At 39.0% G+C, this 18472-nt stretch overlaps 2 protein-coding genes across 2 annotated transcripts in view; both read right to left on the reverse strand.

Moving 5' to 3' along the window:
• Positions 1 to 406, reverse strand: part of LOC113122748 (myocyte-specific enhancer factor 2A-like) — a 35101-nt gene extending 34695 nt beyond the window's left edge. The window contains exon 1 of the mRNA XM_026294285.1: positions 274 to 406. The gene's annotated coding sequence lies outside the window, so the exon portion shown is untranslated. The remainder of the gene's footprint in view (positions 1 to 273) is intronic.
• Positions 407 to 2859: 2453 nt separating this feature from the next.
• On the reverse strand, positions 2860 to 18410 carry abcc12 (ATP-binding cassette, sub-family C (CFTR/MRP), member 12). Its single transcript, XM_026293970.2, has 32 exons — positions 18319 to 18410; positions 17164 to 17234; positions 16790 to 16938; positions 16486 to 16632; positions 16035 to 16182; positions 15066 to 15299; positions 14804 to 14977; positions 14352 to 14499; positions 13572 to 13720; positions 13126 to 13233; positions 12741 to 12971; positions 12591 to 12662; positions 12273 to 12397; positions 11003 to 11075; positions 10175 to 10378; positions 9480 to 9614; positions 9069 to 9165; positions 8377 to 8427; positions 7840 to 7938; positions 7625 to 7728; positions 7154 to 7312; positions 6712 to 6938; positions 6445 to 6582; positions 6159 to 6348; positions 5982 to 6071; positions 5586 to 5775; positions 5067 to 5226; positions 4865 to 4943; positions 4042 to 4155; positions 3515 to 3679; positions 3304 to 3432; positions 2860 to 3145 (listed from the first exon to the last, which is right to left on the reverse strand). Exons 2-31 carry the CDS (start codon positions 17212 to 17214, stop codon positions 3340 to 3342), a joined length of 4104 nt encoding a protein of 1367 aa, XP_026149755.1. The 5' UTR covers positions 17215 to 17234; positions 18319 to 18410; the 3' UTR covers positions 2860 to 3145; positions 3304 to 3339.
• Between the last annotated feature and the right edge of the window lie 62 nt (positions 18411 to 18472).

Genomic DNA, 18472 nt, shown 5'->3' on the forward strand with positions numbered 1-18472 from the left:
AAAGCTCTCCATCAACGCACATCTTATCACTTCCTGTACCGGAAAACACACAGTCACAACAACAACACGTTACTCTGCATGCACACAACTAATTCTGTCATTACTTTCAACTGATTAGGATAAAAAAGCCAAAGTTTCAGTCGCGGTAGCCTATATGAAGTGTATCAGGTCCCCTCCCTCTGTCTGTAGACTGGACAGACAGTAAACACACTTTCTCTCATAAAAATGGCATGTGTGTGTGTGTGTGTGTGTGTGTGTGTTCGCTCCACTTACCTCGCTGCTCACCGGAGGCTTTTGGCAATACGGGGAGTTTTTGTCCAAGTGTCGCGGGCAGACACACGCAGACAGTCCCGTTATATTTACAGTAGGAAACTGGCAAAGTGAGAGCAGCAGAGGTTTGGCTCCTCCCAGCAGAGTGTGCGTGTCGCTGCGTCTGCGTGTCTGTGGGTGTGGGCTGCTGCTGCTGCTGCTCCTCATGCTGTGGGGACATAAATGTGTTTCACACATTCACATTGTAGGGACACAAACAGGTCCTCAAAACGTAAATGAGTGGATTTTAGGGTTATTGTAAAGGTTAGGGCTAATGCATGTTTCCAAATCATTTTAAACACATGAGGAATGAAAACAAATGTGTAGGGTACATGCATGTGCGTTTTCACTGACTATGTGTAAATAGGATTGGTCTATATGTTGGCAGACCAACACTATGGCTCATGGTGTAACACCAGTCTATAAGAATAGTACAAACCTGGGATGTAATCACAGGAATCTAAAACAGTGGTCATACCAGTCTTTTCAGCAGGCTAACACACAGCAGCATGTGAGTGTGCTTCAACCCAAACACAGGCTCACTGTAATAACTGATTCACTGATATTTTTTTAGCCTTTGCCTGAAGGAGGGAGAAGGTGGCTTGTGACTGTGAGGCCACAGGTTCATGTTTCTACACCAGCTGAGAAGATCTGGTTTGGATCTGTTGAAGCCCTGATTGTTCCAGTGCTGCAGTCCAGACATAAAGGAAGAAGTATTAAAACTAGATTAAGAAATTGAAGCATGAAAAGTTTTTTAAGACATTAAAAACAAACAAAATTAAACTCGACTGTGCATTTCCTGAAGAAAATGCAGCGTGATCATTGAAAGCTGCTGCTTCTGCTGCTGGGAGAATTAATCAGCTGAATAATGAAGAAGTAGTGAAAGCATATTTCTAACAATATAGATTGTGGGAAAGGTGACACGTGGAGAACATGCAAACTCCTCAGAAATGTCTAAGGTCAAAAGCGATTTGTACCAGAATAAACACACTGAAAGATGAAAAGTATGTTTTGGAAACCAGTAATTATGGCAGCTTGTAGGGAAATCATGACGCCTTCTCTCTGCAGAGGTCAGAGGTCAAGGTGAGCTGCAATAATGCAGTTGGACACATAAAAGTACCTGCTGTTTAGTTGATGTGCATTTGATTCTCTACTTCACTGCCTTTTATCATTTTCTGATTTGCAAACACTGAGTTTAATCTGTGCTGTTGGAATGACTGTTTGATGCAAAGACATCCAAGACAATTTTCTGAAATAAAGTTAGAATCTCTTATGAAAACCAACATTGTGTGACTGTCACAAAAGCCTGGTCTCAACACTCAAAACAGCCCAGCTATTAGGCATGCTCAGATAATTCTGCTGCGAGTCTGAAGCTGATTGGTTAGTTAGATGCCTACAGGCAAGATTGAGCATTGTACAGTTCACATATAGAGAAGAAAATGTTTTTGCACTCTGAAGATTAGATGCTTAGATTGAAAAATGACACAAAGTCCTTAATTTCTTTAAAAAGGTATAGTTTCCTTTACACCCTCTCCACCAAAGGAAGGCAATTATGAAGCATGACTGAGTGTAAAACGAAGTATAAAATGCTAAAATTGACAAGGAAAACAAAGTATGCAGTTCTTAAAAAACATAGAACAACATTTGTCTGGGAAGGTTTCTTTAGTTTAAGCTGTACACAGAGGATGGTACTACTTTTGAAACTAAACCTTTCAAACCAGCACATTTCACACACTAATTTCATCACTGATGTTCAGGGGAAAGAACAACAATCTCTGGTGCCATCATGTGTTGTTGAGCCAGATGACACGTGAGGCTAAACACAGCAGCCAAAAGTCAGGGACGAGTCTGAGAGAAAGATTTTTTTTGCCAAACTCTGTTGAAGATGTGCATTAATGTGGACTATTGATGTTAGTTTTGTCTTTTCCTGCTCATTTCAAAGACTAGAATGCAGTTTTGCAGTTCTGTCAGGTTACTTTAAGATGCTTGAGATGTTTCTGGGGTCTATTTTGAATCCACCATCCTGGTTTCTGTTGGATGTTCAGGGGTACACACTTCTCCTGAGACACGCTTTCTGGGGTTCTTTTATTTCCTGTGCTGTGCTGTAAGTTCTTTAGTGTTTGCATTAGCTGAAATGAACTCCATAAATTATTTAACAATATGATGTGTGTAAACAGTAAGACCTAAGCAATGGACTAAATATAATTTATTTGCCATCTTCTTCCTAAGGTTGATTTCTATGTAACAACAGACTGGTATGAACATGAAGTCCTTATTAGCTCTTGACATGCTTTTTTACAAAGAGATTCATCCCATTATATCTTTATGCAGATCTTAATATCTACATTGTGTATCCCCATAGTTTTTATCATGGAGAGTGAAGATTAAGAACAGACTGAGAGAGCAGACTGAGGACAAGACCCCCCTACTAAAATACAATAACCAGAGCTGCAAAGAATGTCATGCCTTAAAAGGATTTCACAACAGAAAACTCTCTTCCTCATAAGACTGATTTGACGCTCATATGGTTGAAAAGAAGCACCACTGTAGTAGTAGACTTTCTCCATTTAATGTGGCATGACTTCCTTTTTAAAAACATTTACAGTTCTTTAATATGTGAAAAAATGCATTAAATTTTTTTCTAAACATACATATGCAATGCATACTCACAGTCTTAAACGTCACAATGTTGCATTAAGACAAAGACACAAAGCCAGTGATTATGTTTTAAATATACTGTACATGATGTATCCACTCTTATGAAAAACATTTGCAAAACATCATCCATGTCTTTGTTGCAGCAGGCAGGAGAGATAAATATCTCAGTATTTACAGTCTGAAAGGTAAAAAAATATATATTAATGTAGTCTTGTTCTGTATTCATATTAGGATCACATTTCTGCTACTTACACACCGGTCATAATTACAGTATGGCAATACTGATTAATATATGGTTGTGTAAATGAATAGCTTGTATTTCATTACAGTGATTACCGTGCAGCACTGTGGGCGACACATGTCCTCTGTGGTTCAGGTGTTCATAGTGTTAGCAGCTGTCAGGAGTGATGAGAACATAGAGTGTGGTCTTTGCATTAACACATCTGGATGGTCCAACTCTGCCACCTGTTGGACAAAACACATACTGTAAATCTAGGTTTAAAATGACAAACATTATCTTTGTTGTTTATTCGTGTTTGTTTGCTACCTCCCCATTGTTCATGACCAGAATACGATCTGTGTGCATCACAGTGTTGATACGGTGGGCGATGGTGAGCACGGTACAGTGCTGGAAGGACTCTTTGATGGTGTTCTGAATCAGAGCGTCTGTCTCTGCATCGATGGAAGCTGTTGCCTCATCCAACAGGATGATCTGTTGGACCGTGGGAGGGACAGTTAGTGTAGCTAAAGGACAGATATGATGGCCAGGGAACAGAAGGTTTGGGAGGGATTCGCTTCTGTTACACAGACTGAAATGTAGCAGAGAACCAGTCAATTGGGAATAGTGACAACATGAGAAATAAGTAAAGTAATTAATAAGTAATTACAACAAAATAATCACAAGCACAGATACTGGCCAGGGTGGGAAAATTAATGCACATGTGATCATAAACTTCAAGCAAGTTTGACTGGTGTCAAAAGCAAACAAATTATGTAGCAGTAATTTTCAAGAGACTGAACCTTTCAACAGCAATAAAACTGTGAAAGGTTGAATTGTATGATGCACAGGCAAACCTTGGAGTTACGAAGCAGTGCTCTAGCCATACACATCAGCTGTCTCTCTCCAACAGAGAAGTTCTCTCCATTCTCCAGCACCTGGGCCTGTAGCTGCCCCCCCAGTCTGGAGATCTGATGACACAACAATATTTGCAGCTGACCTGACACTGAGCAAACTGTCCATTAAAGGAATAGTTTTATATTTTTGGAAGTGCATTTATTTGCAGAGTTAGATGAGAAGAAGATCTTAAAAAATCTGAGATACGTGTTCAGTACATTGTTAGCTTTACGTTTTACTTTTTCAATTCATTTCTAATAATAATCTAATAACAATATTATTACATGGCATGGGGCATTTTTATGCTCATTGGTTTTACTATAAAACTGAAAATACTTCAGTACTTTTACTCAAGCAAGATTTTAAATGAAAGGCTTTTACTAGTAATGGCATATTTGGCAGTGTGGGAGTGCTAGCTTCATTTTGGTAAGAGATGCAAATATTTCTCCACTGCTAGAGTCACTATTATATTTGAAGATAAGGGTTTGGTAACACTACTACACAAGCAAGAAAGCTCCTGCTGCTAGCACCACTCCCACTTTCCACTGAAAGGTTATAGATAAAATTACAGTTCAAGATACACATCAACAGGTGGTGTCATTGTGCTGTAAAGAAGTGTTGTTCATGTAAAAGCCAGATTACAAACCTATTGGGAAATATATCTATGAAAACTAATGGGCCAAGAAAAAAAAAGATTGTATGCTGGATGGAAAGTGTTGATTTGGATAACAACCGTAATAAACCTGTAAATCTACTTTGCTTTACATTGTTCTGGTATTATACCGAGTCTTTCATGTAGGTTTTCGCCAGCGCTGCCCAGATCTCCTCATCAGTGTAGTTATTAAAGGGATCTAGATTATACCTGCAGACAAAAACATCATTATCACAGTTAGTTGGCCAGGGACTAACCCTCAGCAGTGAGAACAATGTGTGTGTTTGTGTATACACATAAAGCTCTGTGGAATTAGGGCTTAGTAAACGTTACCTGACTGTGCCAATAAATAGCACAGGATCCTGGGGGATGATGGACAACTTGCTGCGCAGAGCCTGCAGACCAATGGCCATAATGTCCACACCATCTATCAGAATCTTACCTGCTGCTGGCTCAACCAGTCTGAACAGAGCCACGCCTAAAGAGGATTTCCCTGCAGCACAAAGCGTAGTAACTAAGCACTGTAAACCTAATTGTACAGAGAGAGTGTTTTCCTCATCACCATACAGTCAAATCATTTTAACACTAAGATGATGAACCTATACAGGGTTGACAAATTTACATTGTGTGAAACCAATTATGATCAGTGTAGTAGTAGATTTACTGCATGTGTTTCTAATAATTCAACATGCTCAACCCTTGACACTGTAACTAAAGCTAAACATTGCAACTGCTGGAAGAATATGTCAAAGCTATATAAAATATGTGTATTCGGGATTAATTTTGCATTTTCCAAATTACCCATTTACATTCAAATCAAACTCAAAACAACTACTGGACTCAGGGTCTTACCAGAGCCTGTCCTTCCCACAATGCCTAGCTTCTCTCCAGCATGGACTTGGAAATCAAGCCCATCCAGGACAATGGGTGTATTCTCTCTGTACCTCATCTTGTAATTCTGGAAGGTGATTGCACCACTTTTTGGCCAGTCATCTGGGATTTGAGCCTCTTTTATGTGTCTGGGGGCCTCTGACGTTGAACTCTGCACACGATAAATAACAAGAGGTTTGAGGAAATGACCTCAGAAATTAATTAACAGCAATGTGGAACTTTTTGACAGCAAAGCACAAAGAAACACTACTTGAATATGAGTGGTTCAATAAGACTGTGTTAGATGGATTGCTAACAGTAGCCTGCCAACATGTGTGGAAATGATCATAATTTTTGTACAAAATTCTAGAGTCTGACCGTAATGTATTCCAGCAACCGCTCCACTGAGCTGAACCTCGCCTCCACGTCTGTCGAACACCTAACTACATACTGAAGCATACCTGTCATCTGGAAAACACACAAACATTCTGTAAACACATGCTGCAAGTCCTTTTACAAAAATACCAAACAATTAATTCTGCTGTCCACATGTACCTGTATAGTGTAGGACATAGCCAGGCCTTTCAAGGCCGGATTGATGATATCATTACTGCTGAGCACAACGAACAGAGACACCAACAGTGTCATGACTGAAGCCATGAAGTCCAGCCAGAAGGAGAGCCAACGTGTCCCAGAGTGAAAGAGCAGATAGTGGTTGGAGTTGATGTCATTTAGGGACTTGAAACTATAACATAACACAGGACAGATTACAGTTAGTGAACACCATCATACCCTAACTATTCAACATAGACCAGGATAACATAATGTTAAGAACTCTTACAGTTTTATGTGACTGTCTCTTGTATTGTAGGCATGGATGGTGCTCAGGCCCTGCAGGGTAGAGGTGGTAAGAGAGATGCAGGGAGAACGACTGATGTTCTCCAGCCTTTTCATCTGACGGATACTCCTCTGGAAAATACTGCAAACAAATCATAACTGATATTTAAGTAGTACCTTAAACAACACTGCTGTCTATTAGTGAGCTTGTGTTTAAGATGTATAATAATTCCTATGAACTGCACCAATTTCTTATCAGATATTAACTCACAATAGAATGAGGGTGAACAAAGCACCCATAACCGCCACAGCTGCCAGCATTGCAGGGAAGACAGCAGATATGATGATTATAGTGAAGGTCACAAAGAGAGTAAACTGCAAGAAAGGATCCATGAAGAGGGGAAGCACAGCATCCACCTCTTCTTGATCTTTAGCGAAGCGGTTGAGAATGCGTCCTGTTGGGGTTGTGTCAAAGAAACTCATGGGACAGGCAATGATCTGAGAAAGGAAGCAAAAAAAAAAAACTTCATTACCAGCAGATCAGCAGTAGCTAATCAATCTGAAAAAAACACACTATTTGATTTTTTTTAACTGACTTTTGAATGGCTACATATTCGGTTTACTTGCGTCAAGTAAACACTGTTATGTACTATTAAAATGGTGATATTTGGATGTTTGATATAGATGGCTGAGGCTCAACTATTCCACAGTACCTTCTTGAACATGGTGTTGTGGAGTTTGCAGGCAGCGTTCAAGGTGACATGAGTGTAGAAGTAACATTTGATGATGGCAAGTATCAGCATGACAGCAACCATCACACCATAAACAATTTGGTAGTAGTGGAGGTTTTCTGAGATGTCGCCTGAAATTGTCTTAAAGGGACAAAACAGAAAAAATAAACGACATCAGTAGAAAGCAGGGTCACAGAGATCATTAAAAACCACAGCCATTTTATTTACAAGGACTTTTATGTTGTTGTGTATATTGACACAATATGGTGCAGAAATGGTGATATAGCACATACGTCTGGTCATGGGTGATGATTCTGTTGTAGTTCATTGTATACAGTAAGTCAATGTACTGTACATGTATAGAGGCTATGTATAATGATAATACCCAGTGCTGTTACAGGATTCCATAAAGACACAACCAAAATAAGAGAACAATCTGAATCTTGGTCTCACCCCATTCCCTTGCTCCAGCCAGAAGCTGAGCCACCAGTTGCTGAAGGCTGTGGAGCCGATCAACAGGAAAATGTTCAGGAGTGCGAGGAAAGTAATGATGTAACCTGCAGCAGCACAGTCACACAGAACTTCATCAACCATTCAACCATGTTTTGCATGTGTGAACTGCATATTATTGCACAGAAGCACACATATGTTTTTGTGTTGTATCAGACCTCCAGCTGCCTGGCAGTAGTGGTGGTAAACTCTCCAGGAGACAGAGCCTTCAGTGGAGGACTCCTGACTGACAAGCTGATCACCAGCCTTTTCAGGAGCTAAAGAGGAAACAGGATTTGACAGAATAAGAGCATAATTCACATAACTTCCATTTTTGTTAGCACGTTTCCTGACTAATTGAACTGTTTTCCTGTAAAACAAGAATCTAAAATAAATATGGGTACATTTGCTACACCAGTGTATATGCCTCAAATTCACAGAAGTCAAAACAACAGTGAAAACTAATCACTGCAGTGAGTGTGTTAGTTTCAGGATTTACAGAAGTTATTAAACATACAGTGGCTGAGAACGGTTTGGATGTAGGGGGTTTCTGCACTTTGGCAGCAGCATGCTCTGTCTTTTAGGTTCCCATATTAAAACGAAGCAACATGAGTCTGAACTCCAAGCAAAGACCACATATACGTTACTTCACCTGAACCCAGGGCTGACCCTGCATCACCATCATGATCAGAATTTCATGAATTCTGCAGACTTACCTTTTTGTTCTGCTGTGGTTTGATCATCCTTTTCATCTGACATGTCAAATGCTAAAAGGAAACACAAGTGTCTGTCATTTAGCTGTTCACAGCTACAGTTGTTATAAAGTAGCCCCACCATTTACATTATAGGCTCTGACAGCTGTACTCTATCACCTGTGTCCAGTGAGCATACTGCCATGTACCTGGATGTTGGTGGAAAAATGTGCTGTCATTGCTCTACTTTGGGCATGTAATGCTCAAAATACAGTATAATGTAAGTTTGTATGGTTTCACAAAACTTAACAGAAGATTTTTTTATTGCCCTAACTTTTGTGTTCTGTTGTAGCCTGATTGGACTGTTTGCAAAACCTTCTACCTATTTAAGATTATATAATTGCCTCTTTTACAAGCCAACACTTTACCTATTACACTTTGCTCCAGAGAGAATTGTCAGAGTCAGCAGCATGTTGTACCAATTCTAATATATTCTGATGTGCTCTGCTCTATAAACTGCTTTTAGGGATATATTTCCACCATTTACTACAAAAATTTGCTGCACTTCTTGCTTTTGTGTGTTTGCACTAAACTCCCTGATGACTCCAGCCTCATTACCTTCACTTTAAATTCTCTGTGGATCAATTGAGGCATTACATATTATCGCATATAATATTTTTTGGATGTTACACTAACAAATTTCTTGGTTTTCCTACCTGGGTTCACTACCCCACTGTCTGCCCGATCTCTTGGCTCTAACTCATTTAGTTGGGCAGTGATTTGGGGTGGTGCTTCCTCTTCCTCTTTCTGGGTCTGTAAATAATAAACAAAACACAGTGACACTACGGAGTCATACATTTTTCAGCGTCTGAGTTACAGCTTACAAATAATGTACCAGCAATACTGGAAAAAAATGACATATGTTATCATCTTTATTGTTGCTGAAATTATGAGACACATTGTCCCTTGTTTTAGAGCCATTCATATTGGTTATCCATTTGAAGCCAGTAAAATAATAAAGAACTTCTAAAAAGGCTTTACTGCTAGTTAAACAGCCAAGGATGCATGCATGGTGAGAACAATACCATGTAGCGAGTTTTGTACTGTAGGTCTTGTGGCCATCTTACTTTGGACTGTTCCAGCTGGTAGTTGCTGATGAGCTGAGCATAGCGTCCATTGGCTTTCATCAGGGCCTGGTGGTTTCCTGCCTCCTGGATCTCCCCATCTTCCAGTACCAGGATATCATCACAGAACTCCAAATACTAGAAGACACAAGCAAGGATGGCAAAGTCAGCAAAACCATGTCAGCACTCTGGCACAAGCTATACCATGAGCTATCCCATGTAGATGCACATTCATAGCACTTGGCAGATGCTCTTATCTAGAATGACTTTCAATGCTGCTCACAGCTCATAGTCAAGATAACAGCATGAGATGAAGTAGCAGCAATAAGACTCCAATCTTACTGAGAGTCTCATCTGGTTTCCTCAAAACCACAAGGTAATTATGAGAATTCACAAAGCTACTGCTGAAGGCCCAGAACAACTCTGGCGTGTACTGTAATTCCTGATAACAGTATAAGTTGTTCATTTGACCGGGGGTTTTTTTTTTTGGATTAAACAAATAAAATATAACCTGTTAACTAGTAAGCTTTACCAGCACTGGTAGGAAGAATTTATTACCTTTGGACAGAGCCAGGGTAGCTGCTTCCCTCTTTTCAGCCTTTGTGCTAAGCCTGGGCACTGGCTGTACTTATCCTTTAATAATAAACCATTAGGAATTCACTGTGTGCTAAAGAACAAATCTGTGTCAGACTTCCTACCTGAAGCTGGTGTGTAACCAGTATGACAGATTTTCCCTGGAGCTCCTTTTTGATGCACTCTTCAAAGATATGTTTCCCAACATGGGCATCGACAGCAGATAGTGGATCGTCAAGGAGGAAGATATCCTTATTAGAGTAGACAGCCCTGGCCAGGCTGATCCTTTGCTTCTGCCCACCTGACAGATTCAGCCCCCGCTCTCCAATCTGCCAACAACACAAACTAACTACTAAACTATGAACTACTAACACCATTGACCATAGTGTCAGGTACTTCTCATAATGTACTTTCCAAAAAACATGAGGAAAATACATCAAATTGCACAGTAGCAATACGACTTATGTCAAGCAAGACTTTTCTCTACTCTGCACAGCAGCTGATAGTATATAGTATACTACACAAAGTATGTAGTAATTATCAAAAACACAAGATTAAATGGACTATAGTGGGCAGTGCAGAGAAAAAGAAGTGAAATATTGATTGATCCAACAAACACACAAATACTGACATAACAAAATCTTAACAAAGCTATCCACTGAAGATTTAATTAAGGATTGCTGTAACAAGCGTACTCCTGTTTATGCCAGTGACTTAATAATAGTGCCAGTACAATCACTTAAAAACTCAGCTCAGTTATATTTTTGAAATCAATCACAGCTGCTTAGATTGCATTAGCAGATTAATTCAAACTAAACTGCTAATCAGTACTTTTCAGTATTAAGTTGTTGAAAAGTTCGTGTGTCAACAGGATATTTCTTGTCACACAGCACAGGATCTCGTTGTACTAGCCTACTAAAAGAACTAAATATAAATATGATTAGAGCTCCTACCTCAGTTTGATCACCATATGGGAGTATTGCCAGGTCAGCTCTGAGGCTACAGACATCCACTACTCTGTCAAATCTGTGAAGTATCACCACAGTTAACATTAACATTACAGAGTTAACTGACAGCCAAGAGACAGCTAGGTATTCAATAAAGTCATTTTTTTATTTAACTTAATTAAGGTAATAATAAAGAGTAACTAAAATGAGATATATCATTTTGGAAAAACTATGTTTAAAATATGTAAACAGATATTTTGAAAAAACATGACTGTGCTTTCAGAAAATGTAAGATATTTTATGCAATGTTCTAATGCATTCACACTAACACATACATTAATCATTTGCCTGCAGCAACTATTGTCTTTATATTCTTTTCATACATTGTGAATGGATGAACAAGAGGCAACTTCTAGATAAATGTGCTATATACAGCTGGTGACCTGTCCAGGGTGTATCCCTGCCTTCCACCCAAAGAGAGCTGGGATAGGCTCCAGCAGATCCCTGTGACCCTAATTAGGAACAAGCGGGTATAGATAATGGATGGATGTGCTATATACAGTAAATGCAACCATCTTTTCAGTTTTCTAACTCATCATAAAATGACTGATTTCATTTTTTACTCAACCAAACTTTTGCAATGCAACAAATTTGTAAATAAAAAAATGTAAATAACAACTTCCTACTGAGAGCCTCAGCAACACAATTGATTGTATGTAATTCCTGTAGACACACACTCACTCTGGTGGTTTCTGTAATAAACACAGACGATGTACATGCTAGAGAATCAACAAGAAAATACTAATTATTTTCTTGCAGCATTTGCTTCATGTGTTTACTCTGCACTTTGAATTGCGTAGTGTATGAAAGGTGCTATACAAATAAATTTGCCTTTGCCTTTGCCTTTATAGTGGTTACTGCCCAGGTATATTGCCTAAACACTGTAGTAAATGCCAGCTAAATGACATCATTCATTAAAATACAGTGTTTGGGCCAATAGCATATTGCCAACTCTGGAAGAACAGAGCAACTTGCCAATGATAATCCTGCCAGATAACACAGATGACCTTGCTCTTGTTTGAATATCTTGCCAGATGCAAACTCACACACATAACCACAAAACAAGACCTTGCTTAAAAAGCAGTGCCTTCTCACACTAACAAGCTAACATCCTCTATGGAATCCCCTTATTAATTATTACAGCTATTATTACCATATTCAACGCTCACCTTTATCTATCACTACTAAAAATTATTAACAATAATTTCTTAAATACTTGGCCTGGTCCAAAGGTTCCCCCATCAGGATGTTTTCTTGAACAGTTCCATGAAATATCCAGGCCTGCTGGGACACATATGCAAATGTCCCATCAGCTGTGATGGATCCCTGAAGAAGATGCATCTAAAATACAAAATAAGCAAACAACCATTTGAACATCACTGTACTGCTTTGGAGATAACATTTTTTTTGTGTGTGTGTTATAGAATATAGAAGACACTTTAACAATTAAAAACAGCTAATGAAAATGCCAAAAATTGTGTTAAAGGCTTATCGAGATGTTGAGAAAATATAGTACAAAGGACAAAAAGCAAACCTGTTCCAAAATGCTAGAAATCAGTGACGTCTTTCCACTCCCCACATTCCCACAGATACCTAGCAGGTTGCCCTTCAGATAGAACACGCAGAGTTTACTTTTAGCTCAATCTATTTAACCTCATCTCTCACTATCAGTGGTAAAGCATACCTTAGGCAGTGTAAAGGAGATGTTTTTCAGGGTTGGCAAGATGTCAGTCTTCTCATTATGAGATGCCTCATCCACCTCGTGACCCTTTACCCTATTTTCTGAGCTGGCTGCTGGGAGTGGCTGATTGTCTGGTTTGCTCCAGGACAGTATAGCGTTTTTCATCACAATGGCTGAGTCGCTATCTTCCTGCTGTATCAGGTAAGGGTCTGGATTCTGGATCAGTAATAATTTCTGAAACAGTGATACAATATTGTTCATGTCCTTGAAACTAAATTATTATTAACAAATAATTATCCATAACCTCGGAGTTTGTATGCCATAATTAGCAAAATGACCTTTATATAATTGAAGTTTTAATGGATGCTACTATTAAGAAATGTTATACCTTCAATCGTGTCAGTGACACAGCAGCCTCAGCCAGAGCCTTCACAGATATGGGTAAGATAGCCAGACAGAACCTCATGGAGTTAAAAACAGCAATGGTGGTAAAGGCCTGGTAATAACACAGAGTGATGTGTAAACTACTTGACACCATGCAACACAGTCATATATTGGTTTTAAATGGATCACAGTGCTCTAGAGGCCTACCCCTGTCTGCAGCTTGCTGTGATTTAGTGCAAGCTCAAACAACAAGGAAAGTAAAGGGTCCACAACAAAACCGCAACACAGTTATCTAAACACACAGTTTATATGTCGGACCCTTACTTGCAGTAAATAGTTTGTGCTTTCTGTTTTGTCCATCTAGTTATAGATTCTTTAATCCCAATACATCTGTAGTGACTGCTTAAATCCCAAAGTGGGCATGCTGGTACAGGTTATTATAGTACTCACGTCAGATGTATTGAGGTTTAAGCCCAGCAAAGTGTGTACAATGAAGGTGAGAATGGTGGCGAGCGTGGGAATGATGGTGGTGATGTTGCTATTAGCATTCTGGACGTAACTGACTCTCTTTAGTTGTTTCTTCTCATTTTTCCTTAACCCTAAAAGAAAGACAGTATTAGAGTTTTTTTTTTTTTTTTTGCCTTTGCCTTCACCCAAACTCTCCTTTCCTCAGGACCCTGTTATTCCCTGGAAATTTCAATGATGTGCCATTTCCCATACAATGACGTCAGACATTCCCTCTATTCCCTGTCACCTGATCCCACCTGCTTCTCATTCACGGTCATTACGTCTGCTCAGCCTTTTCTTTATACAATATTTGCTCAAAAGCAACTAGAAGCTATTTATACTAATATGATTCATTTAAGATTTAAACCATTTAAAAGCATATACTGACGAGTTTAGACAGTTAAACAGCTAGAGGTATTTAATGTGTAAAGCTTTATGGGTTCGAAGTTTCGAGGTGCAAGCACACAAAATATGAACATACAAAAATGGTGTATGCAAAAAAATTCACTTTGTAAATCTGAATTAGACAATGTGCACATGTGGACATGCCCCATATTCTGCCTGGTACAAGCCTCCGATTAAAAAACTCAAAACTCAACATACTATAAATACAATAAAGGTGGGTTAGTGTATATGCTGCCATTGATATTCCACATACAACTGGAAATACTAACTTATCCGACTGGAAGATGACAGTCAATATGTAGCTGCATAACTTCATACCTGCAATCTTCCTCTCAAAGGAGTCTTCCCAGGCATACATCTTGATAAGTTTGATGCTGCTGAGAATCTCATTCATTGTGCGAACACGACTGTCTGTTATCAATATGGCTTTCCACCTCAACATGGTAATGAGCTTGGCCAGGAAAAACTGAACAAAAAAATATTTTCATACTAGCAAAAACAGAAAAAAGCTGACATGGGTTTATATTCTACATTGTATGCTTTCCTGCTGAGCCCAAATATTATCTACTTACGAATATTGGTCAGGACAATAGTAAACAAAGCAGGAAAAATGATACAAACTAATCTACATTTTACGGAAAAAACAGCCTACATTTGTACATTATAGATCTATGGCTTACAGATTACTCTGTTCCACAGGAAAACTTTAAAACCATTTACACTACAAAAATATTTCTATTTATTAACTACATGTGCAGTAAAGCACAGACCTGTATGGGGACGAAGATGAGGTAGATGGAGACTCCAGTTAGAGCAGTGAAGCCCAAAATGATGCAGGCGTAGATTATAGACACTATAAAGAGCATTGGGGTAGACAATACAAAGCTCCCGAATAATACTGCTTCAAATAATTTGTGGCCATCGTTGGTCAAAACATTAATCATCTGGATGAAAAAGAGAGAAAGAGAGATATAGATGATATATGCATTAATAAGCATTAATAAACCTGTTGTATGGACCCCAGTGTTGTACCTCTCCCACTGAAATGGCGCTGTTCACTCGCAGAGAGATGACCTTCTGAAAGGCCATGGAGGAGAAGGCACCTTTCATTCGGACAGCTGTGCGCAAGTTGAGCGCCCACATCAAGGATATCAGGAAGGCTTTGCAGAACTCTGAGATGAACAGGGCGAAGGCCAGACCAACCCCATGGACAACTGTGGGTCCTGGGTCTTCAATGTAGTTTAAGATCTGATAAACCAGAACAGCCTGAGAGGACAGAGACAGAGAGGTCTGTAATATTAAAAAACAGCAACTCTATCTCAGGTCACTGTGTGTTTATAATATACATGTATGCAATGATTACCACAGTTGTCTTTCTCGCCATCCACTGTAAACTCAGTTACTATTTACTTTCTGGTTTAAAATTTTACTAATAAAACTTTCGATGAGATCATGAAATAGAGCAGTGTTGGTTAAACCAGCAGTTTCCACTCTTTTAAAATTGTGACCCTTCACAAAACAAGGAGTGTTTCATTAACGCTCCTTATTTTTGAGTTGTGTTAATTCCTTGTTTGATTGTCCTTAAACTTCTCTGTCACTGCATTTAACAGTTTAACAGAAATTACATAAAAAATTCAAATTTCACAAAAAAACAAAAATTTGAGAAAAGTCCATTTTGGAGAAAACCCCTAGACTGTGAATCACTAGACTATGTGTACAGTTTTACTGAAAAACTAGCTCCACTTCAACTAGACACAATATTAAAATATAATATATCAGGATTTTTTTGTCATGAGAAGTATTTTTATTATTTATACTTTAAATAGATTTTTTTCCTGATAATACTGTACCTTTTACTGTTAAATTTGAATACAGGGATTTTACTTGTAATGCATCTTTACAGTGACTGCTCATTTTACTTGCACTTTTTCTGCCACTGCTTCTTTTGTAATCAAGTATGATATACAATGTCTGTTATAAAATGCAGAGATGATCACTGACCGGGCCCAGAAATGTCGCCATCATGGCAAGAATACCAACTATGACAGACAGAATCATCCTGGTTCTTTGAAAGCGCAATGCCACACGAACCAAAGATGCTTTCTCCATGCCTACTTTTGCAACTTCCTCCTCCCAGAGTCTCTGGAGCCTGCACAACACAAGCACAAATCGATACATTTACAGTGCATCACATTATTAATCCCATATGGTCTATACTCATATGTCAATGACAAAACAGTCACCTTTACTGGTATCTTTGGCAACTTTAGTGCCAGGGGGAAAACACTCATAAAGCTGTTACTGTATGTTTCTTGATAGCTTTCTGTTTGTCAGTTTTCCTTGTCCAGATTCCATTACCTAGTCTTGTTATGTGCCCTGTCTACAAGTGTACTGTAATTGTATCAAATGACAGAAGACAAATAGGGGTCCCACAGCAAAAAGTGTGTCAAACCTTTCTCCACTGGTGTCAGCTACATCCAAAGGAGACAGGTTAAGAGAGCTCATATCCAGCCTACTCCTGAATATGGCCCACATCATGGGGGTCATCCAGGCAAAGGTTGCAAAGGACAGGAAACCTGCATTGTCCAAAGGGTGGGACCTATACATGGAAACATCACCCACTATAAGCTCTGCATTGGGTAAAATATGTAGTACACACAGAACTAACTAACTATTTTCTGTAAAAATACTACGTTAACATTACTTATCATATATAAGTGTATCAAAACAGAAAGTATGTTATCAATGTGACTGACTGTGATGAGGACCAGCGGAATGGTTTGAGGGTCTGAAGGCTCTGGTGGTATTTTCTGAATGTGGAAGAGTGGGCTATTTCACCATTGTCCAGATCATGTTCTGGCCTGGAGTCCTCAGATCCAGTTGTCCATCTGACACCATTTTCTGCCTTAGGAGTCAGAAATATAAAGACAGGGTCAAATATTTAGAAAGCAGGCAGGGTGAGTGTGTGATTTTTGTCAACCTTCCAGATATAGTCTCAAAAACTTGATCAAACATTTCTGCAACAAAAACACAGGATGCAAAAGGAACAATAAGCAAGCAAAGGCGCTCAGGCAGTGAACACAATATGTGAGACGTTAAAGGTCTCTGGTGGAAGCTGTTCTGTACTTACAAAAGAGACTCCTGGGATACCTTTCTTCTCCAAAGAATAGTCTCTCTTCATATTGTCCTGTACCAAGAACACTGAGTAGAAACATTGATGACAGTCAACAGTTATGCAACTACAAAACATAACATGGGATGTATATGGAACTGATGAACATGATGAAGGGGGAACAGACCAAAATGTTTTAAATTAATGAATAATACAGCACTGTGTGGGACTGTTTCATGTGTATTCAATTTGTGCTTCCCTTGAAAGCAGGCAGGACTGTGTTCCCTTGAACACAGATTTTATCTATTTTTATCTATCCACAACACAGTATGTAAAAAGCAAAGGGGTCGGAATACTTTCCGATGCCAGCACACAGCCGGGTTTCCACTTAATACCACACTGTTCCCCGCCTTACAAATAACATCCGAAAATACTGAATGACAGTAGTCCTCATCTTATCTGCCTCTCAGCAGCTGTCAAAGTTCCTGCAGCCAAATTAAATGCACCTTCATGGAGATATGTGACCTTTGTTACAGAATTGTAAATTAATGGAGAGCTTTACAATCTCATGTACATTTATGGGTTAGTATGTATGAAGAGAGGTAGCATATTATATGCCAGAAATAATAGCTATGGTAGATGTAAATCAAAAAAAAAAAATCTATTCTCTCTTGATGCTAAGGTGAATGGCTGCAAAACCAACACAAAACCACTGGCAGTACAGCCCATGAGGGACCAGGGGGGGGCATCGGGGGATAATGACACAGCTCTTTTGTCACTGGGATAAATTTCGAAACTCATCCCAAATCTAACAATAATTATTAGAGCTCAAAGGATTATGTAAATAGCAAAAAAAGCCTCATGACTGCTGTGAGAAGAAACCCTCATAGGGATTGAAAACACAACTTTAAATATGAAACTACCAATGTTTTACCAGTTAGTGAAGCAGGTTTTTAAAGCAGATTTTCAAAAGGGTCTCTGGATGTTCTACAACTTTTATATTTCTATCTCATCACCTAAGAACAGTAGCTGTTAAAACAAAAATCATTTCAAGACTAAAACTACCACATACAATAAACAGCAAACTAGACAATCAAAAGTAATGACAATTAATTTAAACTTAACTTAAATGAAACTCTTGCTGTGAAGTAGCACAATAAAGAAGAGCAATACCTCTGTGTGAGGGACAAAGATGCACCGCAGTCTGTTAACACCAAAGCTGAAGCTGCAGGGAGCAACGTTTTAGTCTAAGTTAAACAAGCTGCTTTTATGGAGATCAAAGGTTGGCCTGTTCAGAGGTAAATGTCCCTCCTCACTACTTGGAGGA

This window comes from Mastacembelus armatus, chromosome 3 (assembly GCF_900324485.2).
Source record: "Mastacembelus armatus chromosome 3, fMasArm1.2, whole genome shotgun sequence".
NCBI classification, from domain to species: domain Eukaryota; kingdom Metazoa; phylum Chordata; class Actinopteri; order Synbranchiformes; family Mastacembelidae; genus Mastacembelus; species Mastacembelus armatus.